This window comes from Chelmon rostratus, chromosome 18, assembly GCF_017976325.1.
Source record: "Chelmon rostratus isolate fCheRos1 chromosome 18, fCheRos1.pri, whole genome shotgun sequence".
Classification (NCBI taxonomy): Eukaryota; Metazoa; Chordata; class Actinopteri; order Chaetodontiformes; family Chaetodontidae; genus Chelmon; species Chelmon rostratus.
The window spans coordinates 21,780,657-21,800,121 of NC_055675.1; the positions used below are offsets into that span (position 1 = coordinate 21,780,657).

Below are 19,465 nucleotides of genomic sequence, written 5' to 3' on the forward strand. Positions count from 1 at the left end.
TCTACCGTGCAGGATCCACGTTTAAATTCTTTTAAAGGCAAATACCAGATCTATCGTTCAGTGGCATCAGAAACTGCTAGAAAATTTGCGTGCTTAGATGTTGAAGTGTTTCTGTCACTTTATTGGACCAAACTTATTCGACTGTGTGTGTATTTGCTGGACGTACCCGCCTTCAAAGATCTTGATGCGGGTCGGTTCGGTGGCGGGCTGTTTTACCGAGACCTCCTTCTCCACCTGCTCCTCTTTCGAACGGTCCCACGACACCACTCCCTTCATCTTCCTCCCAAAATTACTGACATCAACTGGCATCAGCTCTGGCTTCAGCTACAGAGACAAAAGAGAGAAGATACAAAGAAAAGTAAGTAACAGATTATCAACCATGCATGCACATGTAAATGTTATTTTCTGTTTGTATGATAACGCTGTTTAACACTTCTACATCATTACAGGACACACCTGATCAAACCTCAGCTTCCACGCCACAGAGGACACCAGTTTTCCAGAGCTGGGAGGCGACATGGCTGCAAGTGTGTACATCAAATCAGTGTTTCTCTTCTGTTTGGACCTCAGCAGGGCCAGCGCAGCCTTGGTGCTGAGGTTCAGAGGGTTAGGGTTATACGAGCTCACACACCATGAGCTGTAGACGGAGCTACGCAAGGCAGCTTGGGTGCTGTTGGGTTTGGTGTAGTTCAGGAAACACCAGCTGACTCTGCTCATGGTGCGCAGGCTGGGGAACTGGAAAAACTGCTGGACGTCAGCCACATCTGTGAGTAGCAGAGTCTGGCCCACTGCTCCAGATAATCCTGCACTTTGATTGGCAGCTAGCTGAACCAGCATGCTGACAGGGATTTTACTGGGTGCAGGCTGCTTCGTGTTGTCAGTGTCCTCTGCATCGTTGGAGGACACCATGGACTGGGGGCTGGAGTTGGGCTCTGGGTCTAAATCGTCCACATCAAGCTCCTCTGGAGAGTCCCGGCCACCTGAAACTGGCGAACGGTCTGTGACAATCTGGAGAGGAGGGGTGAAGCTTTCGACCCGGGGTACGTCAGGGAGGTGGGGGGCAGAGGAACGGACAGGAATGGCAATCTTGGTGGCAACGGGGAAGTCGCTTAGCGGAGGAGAAGAGGCCATCCTCTCAGAATCATCTATAGAGCCGTCACTCTTCAGACGGGCTCGCTGACCTCTGCCCTGCCCTTTCTCAGGCTCGCTGCTGCTTTCAGTTCCACTCAGCTCCACGGCACTCATCTCCTTAACAATCTGTCCATACATCCTCTCCTCCTTCACTCTTTTCTGCTGCTTAGTCTCGATGAAGAGCTCCAGAGAGCTGGCAGGGGAGAGCATGCGCTTGCTGCCTCCAATGCCAGATCCTGAGGCGTCTGTGGTGGATATGGTGCCTGATGTTAGGGACAATGGGATCCCTGTGTTCAGGCGTTGCTCTGGCAGTGAATCTGGAACCTTCCAGAGTGGGTAGCGGAGAGCTGCACAATCGGTCTGTCCCAGGAAGTGTGATAGGTTGAAACCTGACCCACTTATGCCTCCACCAATTCCTCCAGGTGGTTTGCTGACACTCACAGCACCAACTGGTGGGGACATGTTGCTGTTGTCAGCAACACCTGGCCTGGCTGAACCTAAACCTTGGACCCCACTGCCATGGGTAGCTATTAGCTGGCTAACACTGGTGTACATTACACTACCAAATGTTGGCACATGTGTTTGGATCCGTACAGGAACCAGCATACCAGGTAATGAGGCCTGGGAGCCCAGGTTCTGGGTGGCAAAGACAGGTTGGATCTGCTGCAGAAGCATGGGGTTGGTGGTGGAGCTGGGCAGGCAGTGCTTGGAGGCCACAGAAACAAAGTTTTGCTGTTGTTGCTGCGACAGGGGAGAGGTGCGAGATGAGAAAGAGGCAGGGTACATCTGAGAACTTGGATTTTCTGATTTTCCATCATGTGGCTGTTGATCGTGGATTTGCTGCAGGGAGTAAAGAGGCTGCTGTTTGTGGAGTGGGTGTCCAGGCAGGTTGCCTGATGATTTGATGTGGAGTTTTTGGAGCTGCTGCTGGGCCTGGAGGGTCAGCTGCTGCCTGGGTGTCTGACCGGCCTCCTGACTCCAGAACAGACCTGGTTGCTGGAAGGAAAGGAAAGGAGGGCCACTCTGGTACTGCTGGATTACTTCCTTGTTCATGACCTCATGACCCGGATGTTCTCCCTCGGATGATGAACTCTGGGCCTGCAGGCGATGCTGCTGGGACCTATTAAGGACAAATGGTTGAATACACTTGTAAATATTAGAAGTAATCTAGAAAATAATATTGCAAGAGCACAACTAGTTAAGGAAATGTGTCCATCTCATCACAGACAAATAAACAGGGCTATTTGTAATTTTGGGGTTGCACAGGAAAACCCAGACTTTGTTACCTGACATACAGAGGTTCATCCTGCAGGCTGTCCTCACTGATACTCTGCTGGAGGAGATGCTGGTGGTGCTGTTGGTGAGATCCTACACCAAAGCATAAAACATAACAACATATTAGTGTATTTTGAAATGAAATTCTTCCCACAAAAGAAATCTCATATGCAACTCCCACATTTATGTACTTGAAATATAAACTCGGTGGGTAGAAAAACAATAATGCTACAGCATTAATCAAGTGTATTTATCAATACAAAAATATACAAAATCTCAAAAACCTGTGTAGATCATTTGACAACCCAGCTTTAGTGCTGTAATGCGAGGCTTACCACCAGTGCTACTGCCAACTCTTTTGGTTCTGCAGGCTAGATCGCTGCTGCTGTGGGGGGATCCTGCTTGGCCAGGCCATGCCCCATGTTCCAAACTCTCCTGTTTTATTGGCATCTCAGCTACCACTGGTTCCTGGGTGACAGCCTCTGGATAAACACTGAGTGAAGCCTGTGAAATGCATATGTGAAAAGAGAAGAAGAGTCGGTCAGTTTTTAGGAGTTAAGATTTTACTGAGTATGCCTACGTGTAGGTGTAGTTGAAAGTAATGTTGATATAGTTAAATGTGGATAAAAGAGGTAGAGATACTAGTTTCTAATGGTCCCATAGACCACTCTAAGGAACTCTCTTTTTCTTCTACCATCTAAGCAAGGGTACACAAGCTAAAGAAAAGCAATCAGCATTTCTAAGGTTTGTCTAAATGACCAACTTGAACTTCCAGTCCATTTCGGCGTTCTTTTTATGTTACCTGTCGGACAAGATATCCACGCCGGCGTTCCTTCATTGCAGAGGCACTGGAGTATATCTCTCCCTGTCTGGAGGACGACAAGCTTCCATAGTCAAAGGATTTGCTTCGCATTTCAGGCAACTCTGTTGGCAGCGTGCATGGTGCCTGCTCCGATGAAGACCTCCTCATCTCCCTCTGCTGGTGGTGGCTGGAGTGACCACTGCCAGGCACTGTCAGGAACTCCGACTGCTTAGGCCCACCACAAGATGCCAGCGAGTCATCCTGGTTCAGAATTCCAAACACAGTTGTTCATAATTTGTTCACCTTTATTTGGGCTCACTGGGAATGGGCTATCTTTTACAAGTGCCAAAACTGCTATAAAGGTAGTTGGGATACTTTAAAGGATTAAATATATAATGGGTTACCTGTTTGGTGGGTGAGACGGACTTGAGGCCTTCATCTCTGTCAAAGGACATGGAGAAGGAAGAGGAGTGGGACAGGTTGCTCTCCTGACTGGGGCTGCGAGAAAGACTGGTGCAAGTCGACTCAAAGCTCGATTCCCCAGACGAGTGCTCCATATCTGTCAGACGTAACCTCTTCTTCTTGGGTGGGAGCTTTTCGGATGGCATCTGGGAGAGTGTGTCACTCCTCTGTGGTAGCTGGAACTCCTCCACATGCTGCTGCTGTTTCTCCGGTTCCTTGGTCATTGAAGCTTCTGTATCTTTCTCAGGCTTGTCTGGCTCCTCCGTCACCCTGATCTCAGGAACTTGGATGTTGGGTTGTCGGACAAGTTTGTGTGGGATGTGATAAGGCTGGCCAGGTGAGGCTGCAGCTGATGAAGATGAGAGGGAGGCCAAGTCACTGTCACTTTGCAGCTGCTGCTCCATGCTCTCTGTCCTCAGTAGGACAGATTCAGGACTCAGAGCATCTTCAAAGATCTCTGTGTCAGACTGTTCAGAGTACTGAGTCGATGGAGCTTTATCTGAAGGCTGATATCCTGGCTGCTCAAAAGACTCTGACTTCTCAAAGGAATTTGGCCGGCTGAGGGAGTTGGTGTGCTGGATGACTGATATGACATTCCCAGCTGCCTTCCTGCCCTCAGAGTCAGGAAACATTGCAATGTCCTCAGAGCACATGCTGGCACAGGTATCAAAGCTGTCAGACTGGCTGTGAGCACTGTGAAGAGAGCCCTTCCCTGTTGGGGTGGCTCTCGAGCCATCAAGACTACCTTGTTTAAATTCATAGTCCCCTATCATCTCCACTGAACCACTGCAGCTACTATCCCAGTGCCCAGGGCTGTCCTCTTCATCCCCAACACTCTTTTCTTTCCTCCTTTTTCTTGTGGCTATTTCTGACATGCTAACTTTAGTACCATATGGGCTGCAGGCAGTATGCTCTGGGACTCCTGGGCTGCGCTCACTAATCTTCATACTCAGAGATGAAGCTACATTCTTGGGCATGTGCCCATAGCTCTCAGCCTCTCCAACATGGCCTTCATTGGCTGATTGTTCAAATGCTGCCTGTCTTCTGAGTCTGCGAGGCGGGTAAAACACATCATCCGATGTCATCATCTCATCGAAGGAGTGACTGCCTCGAATCCCTGGCGGAACACTAAGGGTTGGAGGGGAGGATGTTGGCATGGAGTTACTCCTAATAAGGGTCCCAGAGTCTGACGGAGGCTCCAGAAGCCCTGTACTGCTTTGACAGGGTCCTGTTGGATACTGCTTGGCATCTCCAGAGACTCCTACGTCCCCTCTGAAACAGATATGATCCTCAGCAATCTTGCCCATGTCCAAAATAGCACCTGGTTGCTTTAAGCTAGCCAGGCTGCTGGGGTCTGCCCCTGCCATGCCCACTGTGATAGACTGTCTAGATCTGGAGTTGGGTCGGTAGTACCAAGTCCGACCAAACATAATCTCTTCGTACGTCTTGACGTTAGTATTTGGAGGGCTGATCTGCTGCTCCGCGCTCTCGGAGCGTGAAAAGTAGCCAGAGTCTGTGCTGCCTTTGCTATGAGGACTTAGGAGGTTCAGAGACTGGGACATGGCAGAGTCAGAGTCCTGACCTTTTTTCTCATTCAGCCTCAGGGCCAAACGTTGTTTGATGGTGGGGGAGTCATCCAGTGAATGTGCTCTTCCACCGGCCTGTGATGCCAACATGTGGTGCGACCCCTTTATGTCCTGAAAGGGTGGGCACTCCATCCCTGTGGAGGGGACTCCTCCAGGCTTGGGGACAATAAGGATAGGCACTTTCATAGACCCCACAGGCAGCTCCTCAGCTGAGTCTGCATATGCTGGTTCCACACCACCTATACAGCGAGACAGAGTGGACCATGATGTAGAGTAGAGCATGAAAAAGCAGAAAGATTGAGTAAAACAATAAAAATCTAAATGAAAACTAATCTCTTTAATCTTTTAGGTTTTGATCATTAAGAAATATTAGCGTGCCCATACCCAGCAGTAGATAATGCATCAGAAACCTCAACACCTATTGATTTCACTTAGATAGTTTTGGGAAGCCAGAGGTCATAGACAGATTGTCTTAGAAAGAAATTGGGCTTTTAGGCAGCAGAACTTAATGCATTTTAAGATTTTTTGTAGATGATTCTCAAGATGGTTAACTTTTCAAAATATGTTCAATGTCTTGATGAGGGAGTATTACCTGTATTCTTGTCAACTTCAAAGGAGATCTGTGGGATGGGGCTGTCTTTGTCCGTCAGCATGGTGGATCCCTCCACACCTTCCTCATCTGTGTCAGTACTCTGGTCTCCATCTGAATGGACCTCGGCCTCGCCCACTGGGGATGCCTGGTCCATGTCCCCGCTGCGGGCCACAGCTACCTCCGAAAATGGTACAAGTCCAGCCTTGATGGCATGAGCATGGGACTTGCGATGCTTGTAAAGGTTGCTCTTGGTTTTGAAAGAAAAGCCACAGGGTACACAAGGATATGGCCTCTCTCCCGTATGTGAGCGGATGTGCTTCTTCAGAACACTGGGCTTGGCGCAAGCTCGACCACAGTAGTGACAGATGTACTTACCAGGCTTTTTCGGCTTCTGCTCTTTTTTGCTGTAGCCCTCCTCTCCAGGCTCAGGGCCTGACTGAGAATATTGTCCAAAAGAGCTGGGTAAACTGGGAGATTTCTGGCGTGGAAACCTCCCTGCCGCAGCTCCATGAGGATGAGTGTGTCCTGGGTGTCCTACTGGGTACAGGTCATCCGAGGGTAACTGGCCCGCAAACGGCCATGCATGAGGCTCTAGACCTGGCTGAGGTTTTGCTCCTGAGAGGAAGCGCTCAGTTTGGGGGTGCTGGGGATACGGCTGGCCCAGCTGGTAAGAGTATCCCCTTGGGAACCCCTGCGCAAAGGGCCCTTGGGGATCTTGAGATGGTGGGCCTCCTATGGCCCCAACTGCAGAGGGTCCAGATAGCAGCTTTCCAGAATTCCCTGTAAATGCATACTTCTGCTGGGGTGCTGATCCCCCGGTGGCACCACATGGCAAACTCTCACGGTGTTTCGCCTCTGGGTCAGCAAAAGTGCTTCGCTTGGTGGTTGCAGAGGGCTCTGACGCCCACTTTCTTTGCAGAGGCATCTTTTCTGTCACTGGTTCCTTATTGGAGCACTTCTGCCCAGCGGCAGCTGATTCACGTGCCTCCATTTTCGTGAAGCTCTTCTGTGGGTTAGAAGAGGGAAGAGTGAGGGATGGTGGGGGAGTTGGGAGGGTAGGTTCTGGAGGGTTACAAGGTCCCAAAACTACCAGGCATGACAGCTGAACCTTTAAGGGCTGCCAACAAGTTCACAGAAACAGGAAGTACCCGTCCATTGCAGAAATAGACAGATTGTAAAGCCAGGCTGGAAACAGGAATCAGGAGGTGGAAATAAATGGGGAGCTTTAGTGGACAACATCAGAAACATTTCTCTCCGTTTGCCATGTTGTAAACGCGCTAATAATGCTGTGCGTTGTTTTTCTATCCAGTTCATCTAAAGGCAGAGGAATCCGTGAGTGATCTGGAGAGGACACAATAAGAAGAAATGTTTGGTGACTTGTAGAACACATTTTAAGTCAGCATTGTCTTTGATAGCTGCAGTAAATCAATGTTACATACTGAATATTATCAAAGGGTAAATACTAACTTTTCTTTAGGGGAAAGTGCTTGTAGATCCTCTTTCTGTAGCTTCAAAAGTCATCCAGTTTTCTCAACAAAAGACCTGCAGGAAAACAAAAGAGCTAATTAGTTTGTTATCCAAAATTATCCATTAATACAACGCAGATTTTACAGATGACAATGTAAGCTATGCCTGACATCTCTCTCTTACCATAAGTTGGTTGTGTGTTGAAATACAATAAGACGCAACATGTTGGCTGCTGAGTACAACACAAAACCATATACTTTGTTGTACAGAGAGAACTCGCTAAGTTGTCAAGTACATGCCTGATGTGCGAATGTAAATGTCATTGATTGCTCAGTTAGTTTCTTCACATTGGAATCCATCTGTGCTTTTTTGCCTTCTCCACCCCTTCCTCCTCCCTCCTGCCCTCCCTCCTCCTTCCACTCAGTGAGTCACCGATGCAAAGCAAACCCACGCTGTTCCTAAAAAGACACAAAGGCTTATAAATAGCGCTGTGGAAGTGACGTCGGAGTGTCATAATGTGTGTAGGCGTCCAAAAAGGCCAAGTCGAAGAGCAGCCATCAGCGCTCGCACCTTTCCTTCCTCTCTGGGTGTCGTAGTTTGATGTAACTTGGTATGTACTCGTTCAAAAAGCAAACAAGAGAACACACACACACACGCAGAAACAAAGAGACACACACATGCGTTCGTACAGCACTAGCAGGCATTGCAACTGCACTGCAAACACTGCAGTAGACACATGTATATGTGTGTGTTTCCGTTGTTTAACGTTTCTTAACCACACCAACACCTGACAGAGGGAGAAGCACAGAGTCACACACACACACACGCACACATACATACAGACACACACACACAATCACAAATGCCTGCTGAAGTTGCAGTTTTGCTTTGTATTTTCTCATCTCAGGGTTTAAACAACCTCCCCTGCACTCTGATTGCGACACACACACAAACACACACACACACACAAACAAACACACACACATCTATATGCGCACACACAGCGTGGCCTTGGTGCTGGTAAGCAGGGCTCAATGACGTGTGTGTCTGGGGGCCCAACGTGAGGTCTATAAATAGCACCTGAGGAAAACATGCTGTATTCTTAGCAGCAGGAATGTTAACTTTGGGCTACCTTGTGTTTTTCACACGCAGCCCCCGACACACACACTCATGCAGACACACACCAGAAACATTAGCTCAGACCTGGGTTATATTTTTATGTTTTCCATGGTGTTAAGAGAGCAAGAATGTGGTCTGAAACCCAGAGGACTGACTCCTCTGTTAGAAACAATGGGCATGAAGTTTGGCCAGCGTCAAACTCAGGATGACGCTGATTGGTTAGTAGGAGGGTCAGCTGACATATCTACAGGTAAAAGTAGATCTGTGGTGTTGACATCACGATAGTGTTGGCACTAACAATACTGTGTGTGGCAATATTCCCCTAAGGGTGAAACACCCAGTATGGTAGCATGATGGCTTCTGTGTCATTGGATGCATCGCACACTGAAGAAGAAGAAAATAACAGCACACATCTTTTTAATCACTTCAAAGTTTAAAATAAATACTTTTTCATCTTCAATTCATGATTCTAAGTTGAGCATTTTTGCACCAGTGTTGCATTATGTTACACTTGTTATCTTCTGACACCCACAGGAACGAATGTAAGAACATATCCCCCACAGACGTTACACATCTGTATCACACCCTCTGTATGTCCTGTCCTGATCCAGGTTGCTGTATGAGGTGAACCAAACATTTCGGCAACTCAGGCATTCGTGAAGTTTCAGAACTTCAGAACAGAATGTTTTTCCCCTGACAGCCTTTCAGGGCCGTGTTGTGTTGCATGACTGGAGCCTAAACAACAGGAAACATGACCTCCTTTCTGTTGGTGCCACAAATTCACCTGGTTTGACCAGATTAATTTCTGCCTCTGGATATGCAAAAATACGAATATAGTGGAAGCTGGACTCACCAGTGAAACTTAACTCTAAACTCAAACAGCCACATTTCACTTCCTGATCATCGATTTCTGGCTACAGAAGTTCCCAAAATTCAATCACTTACTGTTACTCTTGCTGCCATGTGGGGTCACCAAAGGATGAACTTGGCTGATGCAGCTTTACCGTCTGCTATCACACACACCTCGACAGCTATCTGACCTCCTGACACACACCCATAATAACCCGGTGAGTTTGAACTTCAAGCATGCAGATAATTCCCGGTTAAACTCCAGTTTAACCTTATGTAAGGTGACTGGTTTTGTAATGAAAGTGTTGAATGGCCGCAGTCTGCAGCATGAGTGGGAGTGTGTAGTGAATGGCTTACATAAAGCTTTATTCATACATGCACCGATACAACCTGCCCCAGTTCCTGTGCGTAGGAGAGACATAGCTACTGGTGTGTATGTACCAGTGTGGGAAGTGTGCGTACCAGTTGTGTGTAGGCTGGCAAAGGGCATGACGAGACACCCAGTTGTAGGTAGGTCAGAACAAGGCGCATTCAGAGGCTACACTCTGAGGTAAAAATAGTAAGGCACACACACTCAAACACTCGCACAAAGCGATTTATCAAAATGCTTTAAATAACCGGAGTTACTTAACATAAAGGAGCACGGAGCAGCTCAGCTTTCAGAGACATGGAAACAGACCTCGGCTGTGTTTTATACCCACTGCACGCTTTTCTTAGAATATCAAACCTGAGCTGGTTTCCTTTTTTGCGTTTATGTGTGGGCAAAGTGGATGATCCAAGTGCTATGATGCGCTGAGTTATCCAATCACAAGCAGGTCTAAACGCGGGCGATCGCATGGAAGCATGAACAAGGCGCAGGGATACGACCGCTCCCACCGCTCATGAGTGCTAACACCTCCATGAATTCACTGAACAACCTCTGACTGGTTTACGTTTAGACTCGCTGCCATCTGAAAGGCAGCCTCAGGATGTTTTATGTATCAGGAAAACAATAAAACAGAAAGATTATTGATTACTAACATTTATTGATTGCTTGAAAATGCCTGGATAGTCTTGGGCAACATGATAGCTGAGTTCCAGCACTGCTACAAGGGTCTAGCTTTGAAGCATATACACGTACCTGCCATAGGTTTGTTGTAGCTGGTCTGTGACTATGCACTGGGGATAAAGCCGTTATGGAGATACCAGATAGGGAAACTGCAGGACTGTGATTGGTCAGCTTATTTCTGTGTCGAACCGCTGATGGTGGTGGACGCGAGTACGAGCTGCTCTCTGTCACAGCAAATTAAAGAACATAAACACAGCTATTGAATGGCAGCAGTCTCCTCTTCAGTAACGAGACGAGGGAAAACAGAAGCTTTCTGGAGGTAACATCAGCTCCATAAGTGTGCGCACGACCCACCATCACTCTGAGTAAAAGAAAGCATAGAAACTCTATCGCTGTGGAGAATATGATTAAAGTAACAGCACATCCCTCAAGTGTTGTGGTGATGCTGTCCAACACAGAACTATCAATCAAAGGCTGTGGGTGTCTACAGAGGGACTGCCATGAACCCTGCGTATAAACCCAACGTTACTGTGACAAAACAAAACTCTCTTTTTCATTTAAAAAATGTTGTGCTGTACTTCCACTTTGGCAAGATGTACTTGAATCAGTTCCATTTTGGCCCGTACCAAAAAAGGAGCTTGACACCCAGACAAAATGTTGTGTGTTTACCAATAAAACGCTCAGCTTCAGACAGTTAGCGGGATGAATTTCGTGTGGTTTGTCCTCTCTGGGCAACACCTGTCCCTCGAGACGTTCGAACAACAGCGCAGAGTGACATCTCCACTGTGTCTCGGTGTCTAAAAATTCTGTCGCCTCAGACCTCTCGTGTTTGACACGACGGATGTTCAATGAAACCTCGTAAGCGAGTTGATACACAGCGATCTACAAGAGATTCAGGAAAACTGAGGTGCATGCAGGTATGTACATGTCCATGCACGCGCGCGCGCACACACACACACACACACACGCACTCACACACACACACACACAGCCTGGAGGTATGAATACTGTGTGGGCATTAACCATGCAGTAAGAACAGAAGGCTGTGTGTGTGTGTGTGTGTGTGTGGTGCTCTATGAAGTGTGTAGGAGGCTGTTCAATCCTGAGGGCTCTCTCTCTCTCTCTCTCTCTCTCTCTCTCTCTCTCCCTCTCTCTCTCCATTGGACTGACAGTCGGGAATAATGTTGCCAAAACGACAAGATAATAGATCAACATTTGTGCAAATCCCCTTCCCTCCTTGTATCATTAGCAGCGTGTGTGTTTGAGTGTGTGTGTTTCAGATCAGGGGTGCGATGCATCCATCTCTCTCTCACTGACACACACACACACACACACACACACACACCAATAATCCCTCTCCTACAGTGTCTTGTTCAGATATGCAGTAGATAAGCCTCTCATTTACTTTCAATGAAAGACCCAGACGAGGGCAGAGCTGGCTTCTGGTATACCTATTAGTGTGTGTATGTGTGTGTGTGTGTGTGTGGTGGCTAGTTATTCTTAAATTGGCCCGCCAGGGTGCTGCATACCAACTGGAATGGTTGGAATTCCTGTGACACAAAAACAGAGAGAAAGTATCTGAGTGTGTGTGTGTGTTTGTGTGTGTGTGTGTGTGTGTGTTTGTCTTGCCCTGTCTCTCACCCTTTTGCATATGCAGCATGATGTATTTCTAATCATAAAACCGTAAGCAGAAGACAAATAAACAACGGGTCACTGCGTGGGATTCATGTTTCATATTTGATACTGTAGGATACAGCCTGCAAGACAGAGAGCAGGGATACAGACAAACAAAGACAATGAGGGAGGATAAGAGGTGGAGACAGGAGCCAAAAATAAGGACGCACATAAGGAGACAATGCAGTAAAGGGGAGAAGGACACCAGGGAACAGAGAAGGGAACAGAAAAGGTAAATACTGAAACAATTAAAGGGAAGAATCAGAGGAAATGGAAATGAGGATGAAGGAACAAAAGAGAAAAAAAGATGATGAAGAGAAAAGGAGAGTAGACAGGAGAACATGGATGCTCGAGAGGGAGCAAGTGTGCAAGAAGGTGGGCAAGGATGCAGAAAAAGGACAGACAAGAGGGAACATAAAAAAAAAAGAAAATGAGGATATTAGAGAGGGAACAACAGGAAGGAAGGGCAGAAACATAAACTACAAGAGCAGAACAAGAAGGGGTCGAGTAGAAGGGAACACACAGCCAGGAAAGGGTACAACATAAAAAAAGAAGAAAGCAGGTGAGAGAACAAAGAGGCAGATCGAGGAGAGGAAAAAAACCCAAAAGAACAGGAGGAAGGATACAAAAGAGGGGACAAGGACGCAAAAGAGTGAGGACAAATGACACAGGAGAGGGGAAAAAGAGGCTGGAGAAGCAAAGAAGGAAGGACGCAAGCGAGGGAACAAGGGCACAACAGAGTAAGGATAAAGGAGAGGGATTAAGGGAATAAGGATGCAGGAGACTAAGGCAGGAAAGAGATGATGAAACAAAAACCAAATTAAGTGGAACGGGGGCAAATGAGGACACAAAGAGACTAAAACAAGGAGAGAAATGAGGAAACAAAGACCAAAGAAAGGGAACAAGGACACAACAAAGAGACCTAAATATACTGAGTTAGGGTGAGGAATAAGGAAAGGGATTAAGGACTCAGGCGAGGTAACGGTGTGTTTTGAAACAGGATGTAGCCGCTGAGGATGAGAGTCATGCCATCTGATATCAGGTTACTGTACCACCGCTCTCCTCACACACACACACACACACACACACACACACACACACACACACACTAATAGGTATAGGTACACCAAATACATGTATGCATGGATTAGACACACAGTCACACACACACACAAAGGCCGGGTTCGTATTTCTGAGTGGTAGGCGAAGTGTTCTGGTACTTTGGGTGGTCAGACGCTGTGTAAATTATTTAAACATGTTACTAATGGTTTCCATTCAGTGATTAAGCACTTTGTACAGAGAAAGAGAGAGGGGGGGCGACGGAGGGCAGCTGGCACTCTGTTTGGTTTCTGGCTCTGCTCTGTTTGGCCCCAACTGGACCGAAACCACACACACCTCCATTAAAACACTACCTTTGTTTTACCTGGAGGGAGACAGAAGTTACTGGAACAATAAGCTGCAGAGGGTGTGTGTTTGTGTGGTCCATCTACTGGAAACGTCGAATAACCCGATATCTCGGCTGTCCTCTGCCCATCTCTGGATGGAAGCTAACGACAATTCGTCACCGAGCAGGTTCGTCCTGATAATCAGACTGATTCAGTTCAGTTTTCACTTCATTGTTCAGTCTGACATTGTGAAATATCTGCTCTGTTGACCCAGAGGCTGACGCAGAGCTGTTATCTTTATGCTGAATGAAGAAATATGTTGTTGATTTTGTGTTGCGCCAGATGCCCGTTCCTTTTTTTTTGTACAATTATTTCATTTTTTGTTCGATTGAAATGATTTATTTTATTCATTTGACACTATTTTGTTCATATGAGCAGAGAGCTGATTGCTGGGGGGGCTAAAGGGGGATAATATCTTGGGGTTTGAGGATTAGCTTGTAGCTCATTTGACTTACATGCAAGGGACTGGAACTCCTGCAACATGCACTACCTGCATGTAACAGGTGAGTTTTTATTAACCGTCACACTGATCCTTTCCAAACCAAATGCTGTTGTTGCTTAACCGCTAAATATTCTAAACCCTCAATCTGTCCCCAACTTTTAACCATAATGTAGCTGCCTTTCACAAACACAGCAGAGAGCAGCAGCTTCTAAACTGCTGGCAGTGGACCAAACAATAAATGGGGTTGTCCCATCCACACCTTTTAGCTGCGGCTCTACAAAGCTCACACACAAGACCTGCTTGAACTGCTGCGAACTTCATATATATGGGCAGCGATACAGAGGTCTGACAGTACGCTGGTCCAGGTTTGAAAGGTCTGCACAAAACTGTTTCATATATCTGTGCACCTCATCCTTAATTTATGTATGTATTCACTGAGCTTTATACTTTCCAGAGGTTAAAATCAAACAAATGACGTGTAGGTAACAGAAAATCATGTGTAGGGAGAAGGAGAAAAGGCCAAACTGGACTTATTACCTCAACCTGAACTAACTAAAATTTACTACATTAAAGAAACACTTTGTAGGTTGTGTAAGAAACAAAAAAAGACTAAAGAGAAAACACTTTTAACCACTGATTGAAAAAATCACAATGAACTCAGTGTAGTGGTTTGACAGGATTATTATAACCTCAGCAAAACGTGAGAGGAGACATCCCTTTTAGCTTCTGGGTGAAAAAAAAACAACAACCAGTACTTGTGTGAACCGCGAGCAGGCCGACTGCAGGTCGCTGCAAAGTTAAATTTAAAACATTTTAAGACCTTCTCGGTGCCAGTCCAAATAAAATTTAGGGCCAATTTCAACCCTGCCAGTAGCTTTATAAATAAAAATACACTTGCTCAGCAGTTATATTACAATACCTGCTTTCTTACATCAGGCCAGGTAAAAGTTTTTATGCAACTTTGTGTTGATAATTAAAATGCCATGTGTGAATTATGGTGTTTGCAACAGGCTCACATCTGAGTGGAAATTAGCAGCATCGGCCTCGCCGTCTTCAGCACTGCACAGACTCTCCCCTTGAGCAAGGCACTTGAGCTCAAGCTGCTGCAGCGAGGGCGAACAGCAGGAGGCTGAGGTTTAACCAGGAAGCTCCCAGCATGGCATGTGTGTAACATTATGAGCATGAAGAGGATTTTTGCAGGGGGGGCACATGTGGATTTACCTGCTGATTCAGCTTCTGGAAGGAATCTCAGTGTTTGGACGTCAGGAATGATTCAATAGGTGTTTGGGTGCTTTCACACTCAACGTGTTTGGTTCTGTTAAAACAAACCCTGGTGTGTGTGCCCAGTTAGTGCGGTTCAGGCCATCAGTTGAACCCTGGGCCGAGACCCTTGAGAGGAGGTGGTCTCTGTCTGGTTTTGTTGTGGTGGGCGCAGTGCAACAGCTCCCATTGCCAGGTGTGCTTAGCAAGATGGGATGTGGATGAGCGATGCTAGCAGCTAGCTGGAGAATGAATGGAGGTCTAGTGCAGGACTAGTGCAACATAGTCCAGTGAATTTAGCCTGTGGACCTCCTTCAGGACCTTCTGCCTGTGTGCATGCTCTTGCTCACGCCACAAACACACGAGCAATGACTGAAGTGAACCTTCTCACATGGTTTGTTTTGTTGCATTTTGGCTCTCGCCGAATTTTTCTCAGCGTGAAGAGAAACCGAACCAGGAGGAAAACTGATTCGGACCAGAGCGAACGAACTACAGCTGTGAGAACACCACCGTCTCCATTCCCATTTTCCTTCAACACGTCTCCTCGACTTCTATTTCTGTTGCTCACTTCCTACATTTCCCAGAGAGCTTATTGACAGCCTCCAAAGAAAGTGCCTGAGCTGGTTGCTGTCACCTCTGGGTTACATGTGTAGGTGGACAGAGAGCTTTTCCAGTTTAGTAGTGAGAAGAGTGAGGCTTACTCGTAACCCGTCCTGTCTTTTACCGGAGCTGCGTTGAATGCTGGTCTATTTTCTGCTCCTGTGGGTGCGAAAATCAGCCTCTCTTCCTCTTTCGCAGTGGATTTTTCCCTGTGAGAGTTTTGAACTGCATTGCAAAAAGGCGGCTCCAGAAAGAAGCTCTCGCTCTTTGAAAGAGCTCTATCCCCTCGGAAGGGCCAACATTAAAATTTCACCGAAAACCTGTAGGAGGGATGTTTCCACATTGAGGAGTAAACTTCGAAACATGCTGTGGAGATCTGCACTCTCACCTCCTTTTCCCTTTCGTTCTCCTGTATTCTCCTCTCCTCTTGTCTCCTGTCTGTCTAGGTGAGTGGCATCGCTGCAGGGCGTGGCCGACAGGTCGGGCCAGCCTTCTCGCTGATTGAGCACAGGTGTGTTCAATGAGGTCATCAAGACCCACCTGCCTACACAGTATATAAGCTCCAGGAGATCAACCAGTGTGTGTCGAATTGTCTGCCTACCAGTGTGGTCACAACAAAGACCTCTTCATGTGCCGAGTCGCTCTGTCAGTTTGCTACTCGTTTGTGGTTCCTGACGTTCCTTTTTGTGTCTGTGCTCAGGTGTACTAAGCTCACCTGCTCTCGTCTGCGTCCTGTCCATCTGCTCTCCCTGAGGAACACTGAATCCTCCAAACATTCTTTGAACCTTGTCTGTACCTCGACTGTCTGTTCCCCCTGGAAACCCAGACCAGTAGCTATCTGGACTCAGTATTAGGGAACTCTGTTCATCACTGGACTCATTGCTGGTTGAACATTCATGAAACCGCTTTATTTACTCCTGTCTACTCTGTCTGAGCTTTGGCATTTAGAGTCTGTTTAACCCCCAAAATCTTAACACATGCATAAATATGGGAGGAAAAGTGGGACAAAACCAAACAGAAGATAATATTAATCAACAATCAAATGACCAAAATGCAGTATAGTAACACTGAAATAGTTCCTGTCAGGTGACAACTCTGTGCCTCCGCTTGTAATTTTCATGCTTTCAAATAAAATAAAGGATCACTTCTGATTCTAATTCTAAAGACATTTGTTCAAGTCTGTAGGCTTGTAAAAACCTCAAATCTCAAAATCCCATGTGCATTATCTTCCTGTGAAAACAAGCTGCAAACCTTTGACATCTCTGCATCAGGCAGGATGCCATTTCAGTTCTAAATGCTGATAAATTGATTGACTGTAGAGGAAAAGTCATCAGGACAAGGTAAAAGAATCTCTGCTATGTCAGGGTTTAGTGGAGGAAATGAAGAGACATCCGGCCTTTGATGACGACAAACAATCATGGAGGGAGGGCAGCTGATTCAGGTTATCTGGTTTTGCACAGAAATAGATCTGTGTATCATCTGCATAAGAGTGATGGGACATGTCTAATGTGCTGTGGAGGTGTTGACATTGCAAACCAAAAGAGAGTAATGCAGAGCAGAAGTCAGCTGGTGGAAGGGAAAAGCCCTGGTGAGGGGGTCCTGGGTCCACAGATGACCCTTCACTGTCAGCTAATTGTCTACTGAGGTACTGAGGACAGCCTTTTAGGACAGATGGAGGAGCATGTCGGAGTACAAACATGTCACACAAACACATCAGATAGCGAGATGCTAGCAAAGATACACAAAAGAATTTCACTGTGAAACTCTCTGGTCTGAGCAGGCGTAGATAACTAAACAGATAAACAGAAGATTCATGGCGAGCTTCTGCTTCGAGCATTACAGAGTCTGAGGGTTCACTTTTACTTGAAACATCCAAGTAAGGAGTTATGATGGGCCACAGAAGCAGGACCAGAAATAGATCCATTTCTGAAATAAAAATACCATCACCTGAAACTCGTTATTTCATGTCTCCGGAGTCTATGATCTGTGTAAAAAGCATCATTACTTTGTCATCCGAGGGATTAAATTGCCTACTGCTCATGTTGAAGCAACCATGTTTTGTTTTAATTTAGTGCTGTCAATCATGTGCTGAGCTGAGGCGTCGCTGTGGATCTGGATGTGGAGGAGAAGAACAAGGAGGCATAAATGACAGAAAGAAGAGGCTCTCCAGAAATGACTGAAATTAAATCTAAGAGCGTGTGAGAGAGATGAATCAAATGAACTTAATCTGAACTGTGATGCACGCACGCACACACACACACGCACGCACACACACACATGAGCAGACAGCTAGTAGACAGTGATTTACAGCAGGTAGGAAGTCAATTATGCTACTGGATATTTCAGTCAGAAAAATATGTGTGTCTGTGTGTATGTGTGTGTGTGCCCTGAATAGAGTATGTGTGTGGGAGGAGGCAGCACAGGCAGCTTTGCTGAGACAGGATGAGGGTGTGTGTGTGTGTGTGTGGGAGGAGGAAGTTCTTGGTGTGCCAAGGTTACAGTGCTGCTGCTGCTGCTGCTGCTGAATCGCTGTTATAAAAGCCTCAGTTACACAACGGAAATACTCCAAACTTCACGCTGCTCTCTGACGGGCAAAGAATCAAACTTCGTGATCTATTGCTTCACATTCACCAGGACGCTTCTTCTATTTTAAATCTGACCAAAAAAACTACATTTTCAGAGGAGAGATGGATCTGCGAATGATGTTCGCATCGTATCTCAGAGCAGAGCAGCAATAGCGAGCAAAAACTCAGGATTAGGACTTTAACTGCTGTTTTCAAGCATTTAGATTTTAAAGAGTGTCGAAATATAATGTGCAAATGCGGAAATTATGGTGCAAAAATTCCATAAAGTTGTCAAAAAAGAGTGAACTTTTAAAGTCAGTGCTTGATCATTACAGCTGACCAATAACGGAGCCATGCTCTACGTTCCCACAGCTTCATGTTTCACGCACGAGTGCAAACGCTGTCGCCTGCAGGCTTCCGTAGCTGATCCGCGGGTTTGAATGTCCTTTTTAGGAGAGAAAAATTGTGGTTTTCTGAAGAGAGGAGAGACTGAGAAGAGGAAGATGCTGACCGATTCAAAACCACTGCAACATCTCAACTCAACCCACAAACATGGTTGAAAATAAGTATATAAATGAGGGTGGAGATGTGGTTTAATTGGTCAATAAAATGTGTCCACGGAAACAAGCAAAAATCAGATAAAGGAGGAAAAATGTTTTTCCAGAAAAGTATTTCTGACTGTGGGATGAAGTCACAGAAGAGCCTGCAGCATTTTCAGATGGAGAGTAAACACACTCTGTTTGTTTCTTTCATTGTTGGTGTTTTAGCTTCCAGACTGGCCAGTAGAGTAAATACACTTATTCAAATTTACCCGTAAGAGAGAAAAAAATCAAGTCACACAACAGAGTGTGTGTGTGTGTGTGTGTGTGTGTGATATGTTAGTCAGTGATTGCTGTATGATTGTGTTCATGTGTAATTATGTGTTTCCAGTCTTAAGAGGTGAGGTCACTCTCACCCATCCAATGTATGCAACTGACGTGTGTGTGTGTTGTGTGTGTGTGTGTGTGTGTGTGTGTGCGTGTGGCCTCAGCTTCATATCTCAAACACCAGAAGGTTTCTACCACAGTAGTCCTGGAAAAGTACCTTTGGCATCAAACAACCATTAAATTGTGGTTTCTTTGATTTTCTTGGTGCCTTTATTTTGAAAAA

General features: G+C 46.3%; 1 protein-coding gene across 4 annotated transcripts in view; it reads right to left on the minus strand.

The window, feature by feature from the left end:
* Nucleotides 1-19,465, minus strand: part of hivep2a (HIVEP zinc finger 2a) — a 103,429-nt gene that overhangs the window by 13,562 nt on the left and 70,402 nt on the right. For all 4 annotated transcript variants that reach the window (XM_041958051.1, XM_041958048.1, XM_041958049.1 and 1 more), the window contains 8 exons: nt 7,316-7,390; nt 5,849-7,189; nt 3,613-5,495; nt 3,209-3,469; nt 2,742-2,910; nt 2,418-2,499; nt 457-2,251; nt 167-324 (listed from right to left, as the gene is read on the minus strand). In XM_041958051.1, coding sequence (XP_041813985.1) covers nt 167-324; nt 457-2,251; nt 2,418-2,499; nt 2,742-2,910; nt 3,209-3,469; nt 3,613-5,495; nt 5,849-6,839 — 5,339 coding nt within the window. In that variant the 5' untranslated portion in view covers nt 6,840-7,189; nt 7,316-7,390. The remainder of the gene's footprint in view (nt 1-166; nt 325-456; nt 2,252-2,417; nt 2,500-2,741; nt 2,911-3,208; nt 3,470-3,612; nt 5,496-5,848; nt 7,190-7,315; nt 7,391-19,465) is intronic.